The sequence below is a fragment of the Gavia stellata genome, chromosome 16 (genome assembly GCF_030936135.1).
Source record: "Gavia stellata isolate bGavSte3 chromosome 16, bGavSte3.hap2, whole genome shotgun sequence".
NCBI classification, from domain to species: domain Eukaryota; kingdom Metazoa; phylum Chordata; class Aves; order Gaviiformes; family Gaviidae; genus Gavia; species Gavia stellata.
In genome coordinates, this window is record NC_082609.1 from 16,823,688 (window position 1) to 16,837,719 (window position 14,032).

A 14,032-nucleotide genomic window follows, 5' to 3' on the forward strand; every position below is an offset into this window, starting at 1 on the left:
AATGAAAGAGATAAAATAAATGCCTTGAAAATGTATTAGCTGTGATGCAAAAGTAAGTGCGATTTTTTTATAGCTAAGATATGTAATGCCAAAATAAGCTTGCATTTAAGTGAAAGGGGCACTGTATTTTTTTAATACATAACAGCATTGAAATAAAACTTCCAGGACTTGTTTCTACCTGCTGATACTTTTCTGTGTAAAATGAACTGAATGGTCTTGGCCTGTCCACAGAGATCTGGTATCTTACTCCACAGAGCTTTGGTGGGGATCGAGCCGCTGTGCCAGTGCTAGAAACGGTGCAGGTTCAGGCACCTTGGTAGGACAATGCACAGAAGCTTTGGTTGCTCTTACTTATAAAGAACCTTTTCTGTGGGACAGCTGAGGCCTCAGAGGTCTTGGTCCAGCACCTTCCACAGGCCCAGCATTCATTTTTTTAACAAAATAGTAAAGCAAACTTTCAGAATTACATCGAAGGTTAATGTGGCTGTGGACTACTTAGTCCTATTAAAATTTAATTAATCGCTATGAATGTACCAGGTAACAACCCAAAGAGGAAAAGTAAAGTGAATGCTTGCATATTGTGATACCAGTTGTGTGAGCACCAGGGGTACAAGGCAGCTCCCTTTCCCGCATGGGAAACTCCTGCAGCAGGGTGAAAACCAGCGTGGGCTCCGAGGAACTCTCTAACCTCACCTGGCTACAGCAAGGGCGGCTGGGAGGCGTAGGAAGAGACACAACTCAGAGCTGCGGCTTTCTGAACAGGGTTATAGAAACACAGGCGGTCTAAGTTAGTGATTTCTGGAAGGCTGTTCAACCTCTCAGCACTAGTATGAAAGCTGTGCTGGTTTGACAGTTGCTCCTATTCCCGGTCACCTACAGAGGCCAAGGGGCACAAAGGCGACATACTGTCACCTTAGTCGTTCTCCAGTGCTGCCCATCTGAAGCAGTGCTGCTCAGACAAAGAAAACATATTTATTTGCTTTCAGGATATTTCCCACTGCTGCCTTCCTCACTCACAGCTGGTGACAAGAGTATCCACACTCTGGTAGGGTGCCCGTTAGTTCCCCGGTGCTCTTAAAATGCCCGGGGAAGGGAGTGGCATACTTAATTAATAGTCACAGCTTGGGGTCACGGTGGCAAATGCAAAGGACTAACCCAGCCAGTCGGTGAGACCTGAGAGGGCTGCAGCAGGTCCCTGCAGATCTTGATGCTGACAGTGACCCATCACTGCTGGCGGAGGGGAAAATGAGAGAGCACGAAGCTCTGTGAGCTGTTTTGAGATTAAATTTTCTGCCCAAGACCAACAGCAATGAGATTAATTATTCCAGGTTCTCTGGTGGTTGTAGAGATGGCAGGATTAGACTGTATTTCCAACCCAAACGAGAGAGCTGGTGAATGATCGGGATCCAACATCTGTTGTCAGCATGGCAACACAGCCCTCTCCTCCTGCTAAGACTAATGAAAAGGTGCTATGAGAGGTCTGCTGCAGGACTCTCAAATCTTCTATCACCTCCGCAGGCAAATTACACCTGCTTGTGTGGATTGGGTGTTGATGGATTTGATTGTATATACCAAGGCTGGAATTTGGTTTTCTTACCCTTTTTCATAATGAATATTCAGTAAGATACAGTAGTGCCTCCTGAGACTCATTTATCTTCAGGAAAAAGCAGTCGAGGTATTCTGTTACCTATGGACATTTTGTTAGAACATGTAAGCACCTTAGCTAATAAATATTTTTGTTCCTAATTCAGCTTTTGCTACACAATAAGTCACATCATATCCATAGTCAATTGAAAACATACGTATTTTGTGGGATATCTCTTCTAATGTGTCTTTCAGAAATCATGAAATGTTACATCATGATGTAAGTAAACTTAGTGTTAAGTAAGTAGGTCTTTTTAAATGACTGTTAAAGACGGGAAATATTTTCAAAACTATTTATTTAAACCTTGTGTTTAGAGAAGCTCTGGAGAATTATGCAACGCATAATATAAAAGGCACTCTGAACATTGACGTGCTTGTTGAATAAGACATTCTCCCTCGTATGTGTGTATACACACGCATACAGTGGGAAAAATAAAAGGCTGTGATCTTCTGTCAGCAGACTGTAATTTCCATCAACTCAAGAGCTGAACCTTTACAGCGTTCTTAAAATGCATATTATGGGTGATGGTAGGACTCCTCCTGCCTTTTGGCTTGAGTTAAATCTCGTTTCTCTGAGGCATCGGCTTTCTCTACCCTCCTTCTCCACCCCAGGGCTGCGGCTCTGGGCCAGGAGAGCGTTGGTCCCACCAGCAGGAACGAGCCTTTTTGTCTGCACAGTAATGTTGTCAGAAGTCTGAGTGGCAGCGTGAATGAGTGTGTCTTGTACTTACCTTCTCCATTTCTTCAACCAGATGGCTGCCCTGATCTGTGCAATGGCAATGGGAGATGCACGCTGGGTCAGAACAGCTGGCAGTGTGTCTGCCAGACCGGCTGGAGGGGGCCTGGATGCAACGTTGCCATGGAAACCGCCTGTGCTGATAACAAGGATAATGAGGGAGGTGAGCAAAAGTCTTTCAATTCCCAGTCCCTAAAGAACAAAGGGTTATACACACTTTCTTCGCGAGTCGTCTTCCTTCAGAAAGACTTGGGCTGTCATCGTTGTCAGGTGGTGGTGTTACATTTCTTTTGAAGCAAGTGAGGCTGAGCGAGCTGGGGCCTTGTGGAGAGACGTGGTGACCCGCGACGCCTGCGTCGGGAGCGAGCAGGCAGGCTCAGTCCCACTCCGCATCCCGCCGAGGCCCATGGTGGAGAACATGGCCCAGCGGACCAGAACTTTTTCCTGTGGGGTCTTGGCGCATGTGCATTGCAAAACAACTTACCGTGCCTGTGTGCACAAGCGTAGCGGCTGGTTGAGCGGGATATTTAACAATATTTTTTCTGCTCTGTGCTGGAGGCTAGGGTCATGCTCTCATGTACACAACCTGTGTAAGTGGTTGTAGCTTGCTGTCATACGGCACGATTCATGTGCCAGACTTCAAAGGGCTGAGTGAGGTGCGCTGAACAGTCATGTATGGTAAGACTCCGAGATCCCAGTTCAATTTTCCCTCTCCTTTATCAGGCACATCCCTATTAAACGTAGAATTTGTGTTCTGTGTTTACCTTCAAAGACGGCTTTAGTTGATCTCATTTTGTAGAGCCTTCCGTGGTGTATTAGGCTATGCTGGGCTGAAGGCAGTTCTGACAAGTCGTGCCGTCTAAATAAGATTGCTTAATCTGTCTCCTTCATTCGAAGTAGCTGTCTTACACCTTTCATTACAATGTCTTTAGTAAGTCACGTAGATTCTTTCTCACTCCTGCTCTTCATTGAAAGTCAAGCACCAGACACAGCTTTGAGACTCCTTCACTTTTCTTTGGCCAACAATTAATCTAAAGAGCGCATCTGTTGTTTGGTGATTAAGAAATGTTTTACTCCTGGTGTTTTCTAAAACTGCAAAGAAACATTTGGCTTCCTTGAATGGCTGCTTCTAGGGTAAAATTGTCATTGAGATGAGTGCTTTAATTTGATGTAAAATTTCAGGGTGTAGAACTTGTTCGTAAGTCCCAAAGTGAGGAACGGGTATATTTGCGTTTGATTACATGATATTAATCACATCTGAATATCATCCGCTAGTTTTAATCTGTAAATCCTCTATTAGTTCCTTGGTTTCACATGTGATCCGTGCTTATAGAAATATTTTAAAAGAGCTGGAGCTGATTCAATTTCAGACAACTGGAACTTGCTTCATAGCTGTTACCGAGTTGTAAAGAGCAGAATCTAAGTGCCAAATTACATTATTTGGCATTTAACTATACAAGAAAACCCACTAAACTTACATTAAGATGCAATGTAAGAAACTAAAAGGTGAACTGCTTAGGTTTGCAGTTTTTACAGGCTTTGAAGAAAAACTTGAAATGGATGTATCATCAGATTTTCCTCAAAACAAGATATGAGTTTGGAAAACATTATTAGAAGTACTGGAATAAGATGTTACTTATTTATCCAAGACAACATTCTCCACTTGTAAAACAGATAGGCCAACAGGGGAAAAAATGACCAGTGAGACCATTCAGCTGTTCATATCAATTTAAAATTGCAAATTCTAAAACTTAGTTCATGGAAGGCAAATAGTAGTTCATCAAAGTCAAAGAGTACATAGAATAAATATGCCATACAACAGACATATAATATTAATCAGCATTACCGTGCAAGGTGCGTGGTTTCTGGTTTACCATAGTCGCGCCTGAAAGAAAACTGGTCTAGCTGAAAGCTAGAAAGATTAAGGGGGGAACTCTTCAGACCTTTTCAATGCTTGCAGGTTGAAGTTGTTTTTTTCCAGAGGCTAGAGAGGTTACTGCTCATTGCTTCTTGTGGGGGTGTAGGCAGTTTGAAAATCTATGCCTGTTCCAAGGTCCAAACAACCTGAAAAGTCCGTTTGACCCGCACATTTTCACGTGGGGATTTTATAATAAAGGCAGAAAAGAATCTCTTGTCTTCCGACCCTTAGCTCAGTGCGTGAATCCGACAATCATTACTCCTCTCTAATAGTCTCATCCTGATTTCATTTCTGTAGAGTTCTTCTATAAGGGAGCTTAGGTGATGTTCAACACCTGTTCAGCTAGCTGTTTCTCCGAATACTTGCAAGGTATACCTGAAAAACCGAACAGACAAACCCTTTGATTCAGCCACGCTGTGTTTTGTAGGGGGCACAGGCTGAGAGGTACCCACGGGCTGTGTGGCACTGCAGCAGTCTTCTGTCTCTGTCATGCCTTTGTGATTTTTTGCTGTTTCAGTTTGCTTGATTATATTTTGAGTTTCTGGTTTCTTTGAGGTGGCATGGGGTCCTTTCCAATTGGCGCTGTAAGGACAGAGCCATTATCATTCCCATCAGCTTGTCAAATTGTCAGTCACAAGAGCTACAACAAGACTCAAAGCTGAACGTAACATTACTCACTTAATGCTTAGTATCTTAGAGTGCAGTTCTGCCTTTGCCTTGAGCTGTACTATTCTTCATGTATCTGGTTCAGTACACATCTGGCCAGGAACACATCCTGCGACCTATGTGTTTATTAATGCTATCACAGCGGAGACTACAGGAGTGTGCAGGAACAGAGAGGGAGGAAGGGATGTGTGCTGGGGGCTTCAAGATGCACCTTTATGTAAGTGTGACTGCCTATATAAAGGAGCAGATAGAATTAAGTTTTCTCATTAGACAAAGCTGAAAACTGTACTATGAGAATCAATGTTAAAGATTCAGCTAGGTACCAGAACCCCAAGTTTCACATAAAACACAAGATTATTAAAGTTAAAGAAATCGCCTCTCCTCCCAGTCTCTTTTTTCATTTAAAACTCAACCAAGTTTATTTGCAGCAAAATGTTGAACTCATTTGCTGCTCCATTACCAACATTGCTCTGTTAAGATAAGCAAGTAGTTCTGGAGTACTGCAGAAGATGCAAGCTGTTCTTTCGAAAGGCAGCAGGGTAGCTAAAAATACAATTTTTTGCCTAAATGAGATCCCTATCTGGACAGCTCAATCTCCTTCCCTTTCCATCCATCTAGTCATGTTGTTAAAATATAGATGCTTCAGTGTGTCACTGAAGCGGAACTATCATTTTCTGTCTTCCATTCTTCCCCATGTTGCATCAGATTTAACATATTTTGGTGCTCTTCTGCTGTTCAGCCATTCTTATTGCAATTGTATCTCACAATCAGATTCAGGGGCCTTAGGCCAAGTCTTCATTTCATGGATGTCAAGAAGAGCATTGCCACTGACTCCAAAGGGATTCCCATTTGTCCTGTTTTGTCTTATTATCTGCCACAATGCGAATTCCGTACCATAGTTCAAAAAGAGGAAAATGAAAGATTATACTTAATATTTTCTTTCAATTTTAGATTAATGCCCTTTAGTTGGTTTATTCCCAGAAGAGGCAGATGTGTCCCTGTCTTGTTGAGACTTACAAATCTTCATTTTAAATGAGATGTCAGTGTGTATTACTCACATAAATAAAACAGGATTCCAGAGCAGAGAGAGGAGAGAGTGTCCAGAGCTGTTTTCTCCTCTTAGAGCTGTTCCAGTAGAGTTGTGCCTGATCCGAGGTAGCACTGGCAAATTCACCTGTGTTTGTCCTTACCATCACATGTCAAATCTAAGTATGGGCTTAACTGGGTCTTCATGATGAACCTGCCTAGGGTTGCTATGGTGCATAGGCTACTTTGCTGAAAAAGCTTGAAAGGCTCTCATTTAATTATTTATTTGTCTATTTATTTATTTATCTTTAAGGAGGAAGCCTAACTGGTGAGGGTTTTCTGGCATTGACTCACTTTTAAGATATTTTTTAATTGGAAAATGCTTCTGTTTTCCAAAACATAATACGTAATTTACTTACTGTGGCCACTTCTAAATCTAATCCCTTTCCTTAATCAGTCCCTCAGTAGTCTAATAGTTGTTAAGCATCTTTTGGAGGGATTAAAAATAGCTTTATTTTAAGACCTATACTTGTGATTACAATGTATAATCCCCCCAATAGACATGTATAACCCATTTAATTCACCGTGGATTTATTTTAGGAAATTAAGGGATTAGAAATGATATTTTGAGGAATGGGAGAAGGTACATTACTTTTTAAGTTCATATTTCTTTTGACATATTGCATAAGGAAATCACTACAGGGGCTATTTACACCCATCTTTTTACAGTAACTATTTTAACTAAACTGCAAAATGCTTTTAGTACGTTGGAACAGTCTTCGTAAATTGTGTATGTTTAAATAGATTTCACCTTAGACCTTACAGTGCTTCCAAGTAAAATGGACAATTTAATGTATAGCAAACATCATATTTCTTTTCTAAAGAATAGTTTCACTAGATGTTGAAGGCAGCTGATACCAGGAGCTCATATTTGAGGGGCCTTTGTCCTAAATTCTGTGGGATGATTTGGGGGAGATATTGAAGAACTCTGGCTTCTGCAGAAGCAGCCCTGGCAGGAGTCCCATATCGCCCACTTGGGTTACTCTTTCTAGGCTTTGCTTTTCCATCTTTGTCTTTTCTCCCACCTTTTGCATTCTTTCAAACTTACTCTACTTATGGTTATAATTTTTATTGACAAGACAGTTAAATGGTGTAATCTCAGAGAAAGGAAAATAGCCAAAATTTTGCTAAAAAGTGGTTTGTTTCAGATTTGATCAGGGTGGAGAGGGCAGGTGCAGGCAGGTTAAAAAAAAAAACACAAAGCCTTAAATGCAGTCACTGCTTATATCACTTCACAGATCACATTTCGCCTCAAAATGTAATTATCTGGACTAAAATTGGGTGGTGAAGGAAAGGAAGCAACCCATAGCAGTATAGAATGCTAATTCTATAACAATTCCTTGTTTGGTATGCAAAGTGGGACGTTCTTTTTAAAATACATTTTGATTTATTTCCACTTGGCTTTCCAAAGAGAGTTGTGCATATCTCAGATGGCAAATTTTGCCCTTCAACTTGTTACTGTACAGCTGTAACCCCACCAAGAAGTACAGTTGGTGGTAATTCTGTTTGGCACAATACATTAAAGATAATGAATGAAAGAGAGCCAGCTATCTGCTCCAGTATGAATTCTCCTCAATTCACAAGAAAAATACATTTCTAGAGAAGTTCACTGTCAGGACAGTGCACTTGACTGATTGAAAGGCTGTTTATTTGAGTTGTCTTAGAAAACTCATTTCTGAAATTAGACAGAAAGAAAATAGAAAGAAAAGAGAAGTGTCTTCCTGCAATAAACATTTAGAAAAAAAATGCTTTTAGAAAATTACAAATCCTGTGACTTGATACTGCATCAGGCTTGTGACATTTAAGATAATACAAGTATTTCACAGCACAAAAGCAAATCATGTAATTTAGCTTGCCTCAACAAGCATTGCCTCAGCAGGGGTCTCTAATTCAGCACAGACAAAAGATTTTATGAAGTTCTCAATATAAATACCCAGAATACTCTTGGTGCAGAAAATACCTTCCCACAGCCTGTACGATAGTCAGGTTTAGAACATTAAATGTGATGAGTAGTTGAAATCTGTTGTGGATGGGGGCCAGAACGAGTCATGTAGGCTCGAGTATAAAATCTGTATCAAAACTGGACAGTATGTAAGTTTGACAAGAGCTAAGGAGCGTGCTTGTATGTGATTTTGTTAAAACTTCACGTCAGCCTCTAATCGCCTTTACGCACATTAGCCAGCTTATCCTTACACTGTCCCTCACGGGATATGTTACTACAATAACACGCTCTTATAACCCATAGAGAAGCGAAAGCAAGAAATTCAGTGACTGCAAATTCCATCATTTAGAAAGCCACCAGTTGCTGTGTGGGTATCCGTGCGTACACTGGAACTCAACAAACATTTTTTTTCAAGATTGTTTTCAACCTGGAGCCCTCTAAGTCAACTCTGCTCTAAGCGATGTGTGGTTTGAAGCTCGAACATCAATAATTCGCCGGTATTCACAGGTTCTGAAGGACCACCACCGGCTCAGTGCGTAGCTGGAGCTACACCTGCAGTAGTTTCTTTGGGCTTGTGCTTTTAGGGATGAGGGTTTTCCCGACTGCCGGAGCTCTGGGCAGCACAGGGGTCCTGAGCGGGCAGGGGAAGTGGGGCTGTTGCTCTGCCAGTGTCATATTCCAGGGTACTTTAAAACCTCATCAGGGAGTTTTTTGGGCATTCAGAGGCACGCCCAGCTGACACAGAAGCCAGGTTTATTCTACTTTACCACAATCTGGGGTTTACAATCTGGCTTTTCCCGAAAGACAGCTTTGGTTTAGGTTTACGGTTCCGGACTCTGTTGTGCTCACAGGTTGTTGTAAAAGCCAGCGGTATCCTGACAGTTTACAGAGGCTTCCCAGTTTGGCTGGTTGGGGGACAGGACTGGAACAGGATTAGAAGCATTTCCTTTCTTCTTAGCGCTAGGAACTTCTGAGGAATCATTTTGAATGATGTATGCCAATATAGCTAACAGTAATTAGATCAAGCTACAAAAGTGAAAATTTGGGTTAAATATTAGATGAAACTTGCTGGTAATAAGATATCCTGGGCTGTGGAATAGCCGGGCTGTGGAAACAGTTCTGCATGCAGTTTTAGAGCTCAATTAAAATATTTCTGTCTTGGCAGAGAGAAGGCCTACTCTTTTGATAATGTGATAGAGCATCTCTAATTCTTTCACCTTGGGTATATTAATACTACACATAATTAAAATCGGATCATGATAAATTAACTAATTTGCCCTTAGAGTGATCAAAGGCCCTTTTGCCTGCAGGGTTCGTAGTAGCTGCTCTTCCCCCCCTCCCCGCCTCCATTTTAATCATCAGTCTGAAATGTTTATTGGAAAAAGAAAAATTTCCAGGAATTACGCTCTGAAAGTCACCAGCTCCTGCAGCTCGTGTGAAGTGTAAGGATGCCCTCTGCTGAGCATGTGCTCCGAAGTTTTGTTCTGGAAACAAAATTGTCCCCTGCTGGGGACAGAAAGCAGTTTCTCAAGCCGCTGGATGTCAGGTCAAAGTTGACTCGTTCTAACGTGCATCGTGAATTGAACCTGAAGCACAACCTGCAAGTATTTGATGAAGAGCGGAAACTAAAGATAATTTACTCCGAGGAGTTTAAAAAAAACCCAACAGTAGCTCAAGCGTCAACGTTCCGAAGAAAGGTGTAGCACAATTCTGGAACCCAGTCGCCTGATGAGAAATACATTCAGTGGTGAAGGAAAAGTGATGATGAGAGGTTCTAAATACATTAGCAGTAAAATATATCACTATTTCCACTGAGAGCTTTTTAGGCCTTGTAACGATGTTCAAGAGGAACACAATCATAAGTCCATCTTAAAATATGGTGTGCACAAGTAGATTATTCTACGTACATGTAGTACTTCAAAATTTTCTTTTTGCGGTATAGTTAAGTCTGCCAAAAATCTTGTGGAACAGTTCACAGAAAGTCAAGAAATGTGTGTATCCATTAGCAGAAGTGAAGTCTTCAAGAGGAATACCGTGTCACTGGATTTGTTTCTGACAAGATCTGGGAATTCAGAAGAACCACGAACAGCAATGGAGAGCTAATCCTGTGCTGCCAGTTTAAATCAGATGAAAATTTCCTATTTCTTTCTTCTCAGTTAAGGCCAAGTCAGGACTTCCTTTGGTCTCAAATTGTTGGAGGAGGTTTAGCATCATCTTAATTCCTGCTACAGTCTCTTCCCCTTTAGCACACAGAGTTTCAGAGAGCTGCTAACTGGCCACTTGACTCAGATGTGTATGCTATAAAAAGCAGCAGTATCTTGGTGAGGCTAATGGTGAGGTTTTTGTCATTGAATTAACCATATAAATAATTCAGTGTGCCTGAGGAAATCTGGAAGACGACAAGCTCTGAAACATATATTAAAAAACAAAGTACTGAATTATAATTAAAATTCATGCTTATGGCAGAGTTTTCTCTTACAGAAGGTACGTTTTTTTCTAGCCCTTGTTTTAATCAACTGAGTCTAATGCAACTAAATGATTCTGTAAGAATTTACTTCATATGTAATGGTACAATACGGCTGGAGAAATGGGCTGGTAGGAACCCTATGAAGTGCAAGTTCCTGCAGCTGGGGAGGAACAACCCCAGGCACAAACGTATGCTGGGAAACACCTTTTTATCGTGAGGGTGTCTGAGCGCTGGAGCATGTTGCCCAGAGAGGTTGTGGAGTCTCCATCCTTGGAGATACTCAAAAGCCTTCTGGGCATGGTCCTGGGCAGTCGGCTTTTGGTAGCCTTGCTTGAGCAGGGGAGTTGGACCAGCTGACATCCAGAGGTCCCTGCCAGCCTCAGCCGTTCTGTGATAATACGTCCGGATAGCAAATTAGGCAAACATGAATTAGAAACAAACATATCCTGACAGTAGTCAATACTCTGTCATACATAGAGTTGGAGATTTCAGAGCAACAAAGTAAATAATAGCAGCAATGCAACAATGAATGCAAACAACATAGCGGTGTATAAGCCTTTGACACCAAACAGCAGTGCCCAGGTTCTGGCTGCGTGTGCTGAACAGATCCATACCTCGGTTCTGCTCTTGCAACAGGCTGGATCAAGTAGTTGGAACAAGGTAAAAATATCCTAACTCCCAAATCATGCCATCTGGGAGTAAATTAGTATGGGAGAATACAGCCATATATTATAAGCAATAATGTTCCAAACAAGTAAATCATATGTATGTTTATGTTACAGTATATGCCTGTCTTTTCTAAATATTCTTGTAGCATCTGAAAGTGTGCGAGTCTGAATTCACATAACTGCCTAAAAAACCTTCCAACATGAAAGGAATCATGCACAGGTTTCTCCCTGGTATTGGATGGAGATGTTTCTAGCCTCCCAGGTCCTGAACTGGCAATTCAGAGCAGTTTGATTGCCTGCTTGATTGTTTGTGAGATAACGGTGAGATTGGCAGTGACAGGGTAATTTACTGAAGATTGCAATGTCAGGCTATATCCAAGGGGGCTTGCGAGCATAAAGATGTGATTCGCGTGACTGACAGGACGCTGAGAGATTGATATGCCAGTTGAAAGTTCATGGTGTCATCAGAAGTGTTCGGTCACAGCATCCCATAATCTGCTGCATGATGAGGTCATTGCAGACATAACATATGCTCACCTCTAATAACAGGTATCGCAAAAATACGATGCAGCTTGAACAGGTAAATGTAAATTTGGCAAAGGGAGCAGTTTATATCCTGTGTTTTGCTTCTATTATTTCTAATGTGCTGATAGCATCCTCTTGACTGGTGGTCGTCTGAATAAAAGAACTGAGCGGACTAAACAGTGGGCAGCTATAAGTTCCTAGTCGTAGAGGTGTCACAAACTAAGAATGCAGGATGCTGAGAAAAAGTTCTCAGAGCTTAACAGGAAAACTGCCTTGAGTTATAATCTGAAGCTAATGGTGTCCTTACAACGATTATATAAAGCAGGTGGAAAATGGACTGTAGCAAAAAAGAAAATTCCTACCGCCACGTTGGAAAGGATTTAAGATTAATGGAGCTCTTAATGTGAATAGGTGACTGACCTTAAAGCAATGTATAGCTCTCGCGACAAGGTAGTTTGTCTTAACTTAAATTTCCTTAGAGGGCTGAATGAAACATTGTCAGCATACCTTGGCAATTTTGTTTTTAAATCAGAAACAGTCGTTTCAGGCACGCACAATCCGTTGGAAATACAAGGCCAATTGTAAAATATGAAAGCTTTTTATAGGTTTGGGTTGTTTTTTCTTCTGTTGTTGTTTTTCCAGTTATCGCTGTGTAGGGTAATGCTGGTCTGTTGTGCATTTGAAAATCTTGAAAATACGTGAGTCATAATCTTACTCTAAGGTACTTTTGTCAACTAACCTACTGGAATGTTCTCTCTTGTGTATGATATTCAGTATATGCCCAGGCCATATTTGTATTCAAAAATCAGATTAATATGCCCTGGGGAGTCTCTGAAAGTTTACAGACCTAAATAGATTGCAGATTGAATGCCTGATTCTTGCCAGAGTAGATGAACAAATGTTTCTAAATTTCGAAGAGGTGAGCATATGTTATGTCTGCAGTGACCTCATCATGCAGCTCTAAATGTTAGAGCTGATAATATTTTAAAGTAAATGGTTATTAATTTCTAAATTACAGTAGAACTCCATTGAGAGAACATACTTCAGTTAAATGATGATACCAAAGGCAAGGATGGTGCTAGAAGTTGTTACTGTATGTGCTAAAAATGTGATTTATCTGAGTATACAGATCAATCTCCCCATTGAGGATTCCATTTCAACTTCTGGTGTTTAAATTCTATTTTTTCTTAAGAATACTTCTTAAGAAATAGTCTTTATGGAACCTAATATGTAATATGATGACTGAACCCCCTGGCTTTGTGACTGATCCTTCCTTATCCAAGCAATCCTATGAATTCCCAAAATGGGTACAATGTAATTTTTATTTTACTTAGGTAATGATAACTTACTCTGTCACCCCCATCTCCTTCCCTCATCTCCCCAAATGGAACAAATGAAATTAAACAGCGTAATTCACAACACTCTTGTAGCCCAGGAAGGAAATCTACAGACTTTGTAAAACAAACAGTTGGAAAGATTTAAAAAACCCCACAAACCAACCAAACAAAAAACCTAAACAAAAAATCCTGTACTCCTTCCACTATTCCTTCTTCCTAATTTCAACCCTTAACATATTTCTGTGGGATTGATTCTCATCTAACACTGGTTTAAATTAATTGTAGCGGTAACGGTGTTTAACCAGTGTACTTTAGAAAGTCTCATCCTCGTTGCATTATTGGTTCAATTACCAGTTTTATGGCGTAGAGGTGTTGTGAAGAGTAAGCATTAACATTTTTTCCCAGTGCCTTAAGATGTCCATTAAATATTACTGCTCGATAGCACCGTGCAGCCAGCTGAATCTTGATGATTTTTACCTTTCAGATGGCTTGGTTGACTGCTTAGACCCAGACTGCTGCCTCCAGTCTACTTGTCAAAATAGCCTGCTGTGCCGGGGTTCACGTGATCCTCTTGACATCATACAACAGAGCCATTCTGGTTCACCAGCTGTGAAGTCATTCTATGATCGAATCAAGCTTTTGGTGGGGAAGGACAGCACTCACATCATCCCTGGAGAAAATCCCTTCAACAGCAGGTAGCAGCTATAAAAATGATGCTGTATCTGTGCAGTTGCATTGTATGGCAAAATCTCTCCCAGAGATTTTATTCCTATTTGAACATGAGATGCTGCTTTCAGGTGCTTCATGCGTTTGCATCTCGGGCATCATTCCCACTGAGGGCACTCTTGCAATTTATGATGTGGCCTTTGTTTTATAACACTGAGTTTTATTAGCATTTTAACATATTGGTCACACCTAGAAGAAGGTTTCTTCGACTCTCTAGAGTGCAATCTACAACAAGGGAAAATGCAAACTGGTTTCCAGTTAGAAAGAGATTGCATTTTATTTAGTGCCATTAACACAAGTTTCAGTAATGGAATAAC

At 41.0% G+C, this 14,032-nt stretch overlaps 1 protein-coding gene across 6 annotated transcripts in view; it reads left to right on the top strand.

The window, feature by feature from the left end:
• TENM2 (teneurin transmembrane protein 2) overlaps positions 1 to 14,032 on the top strand; it is a 534,344-nt gene that overhangs the window by 478,401 nt on the left and 41,911 nt on the right. For all 6 annotated transcript variants that reach the window (XM_059825282.1, XM_059825281.1, XM_059825283.1 and 3 more), the window contains 2 exons: positions 2,397 to 2,543; positions 13,474 to 13,684. In XM_059825282.1, coding sequence (XP_059681265.1) covers positions 2,397 to 2,543; positions 13,474 to 13,684 — 358 coding nt within the window. The remainder of the gene's footprint in view (positions 1 to 2,396; positions 2,544 to 13,473; positions 13,685 to 14,032) is intronic.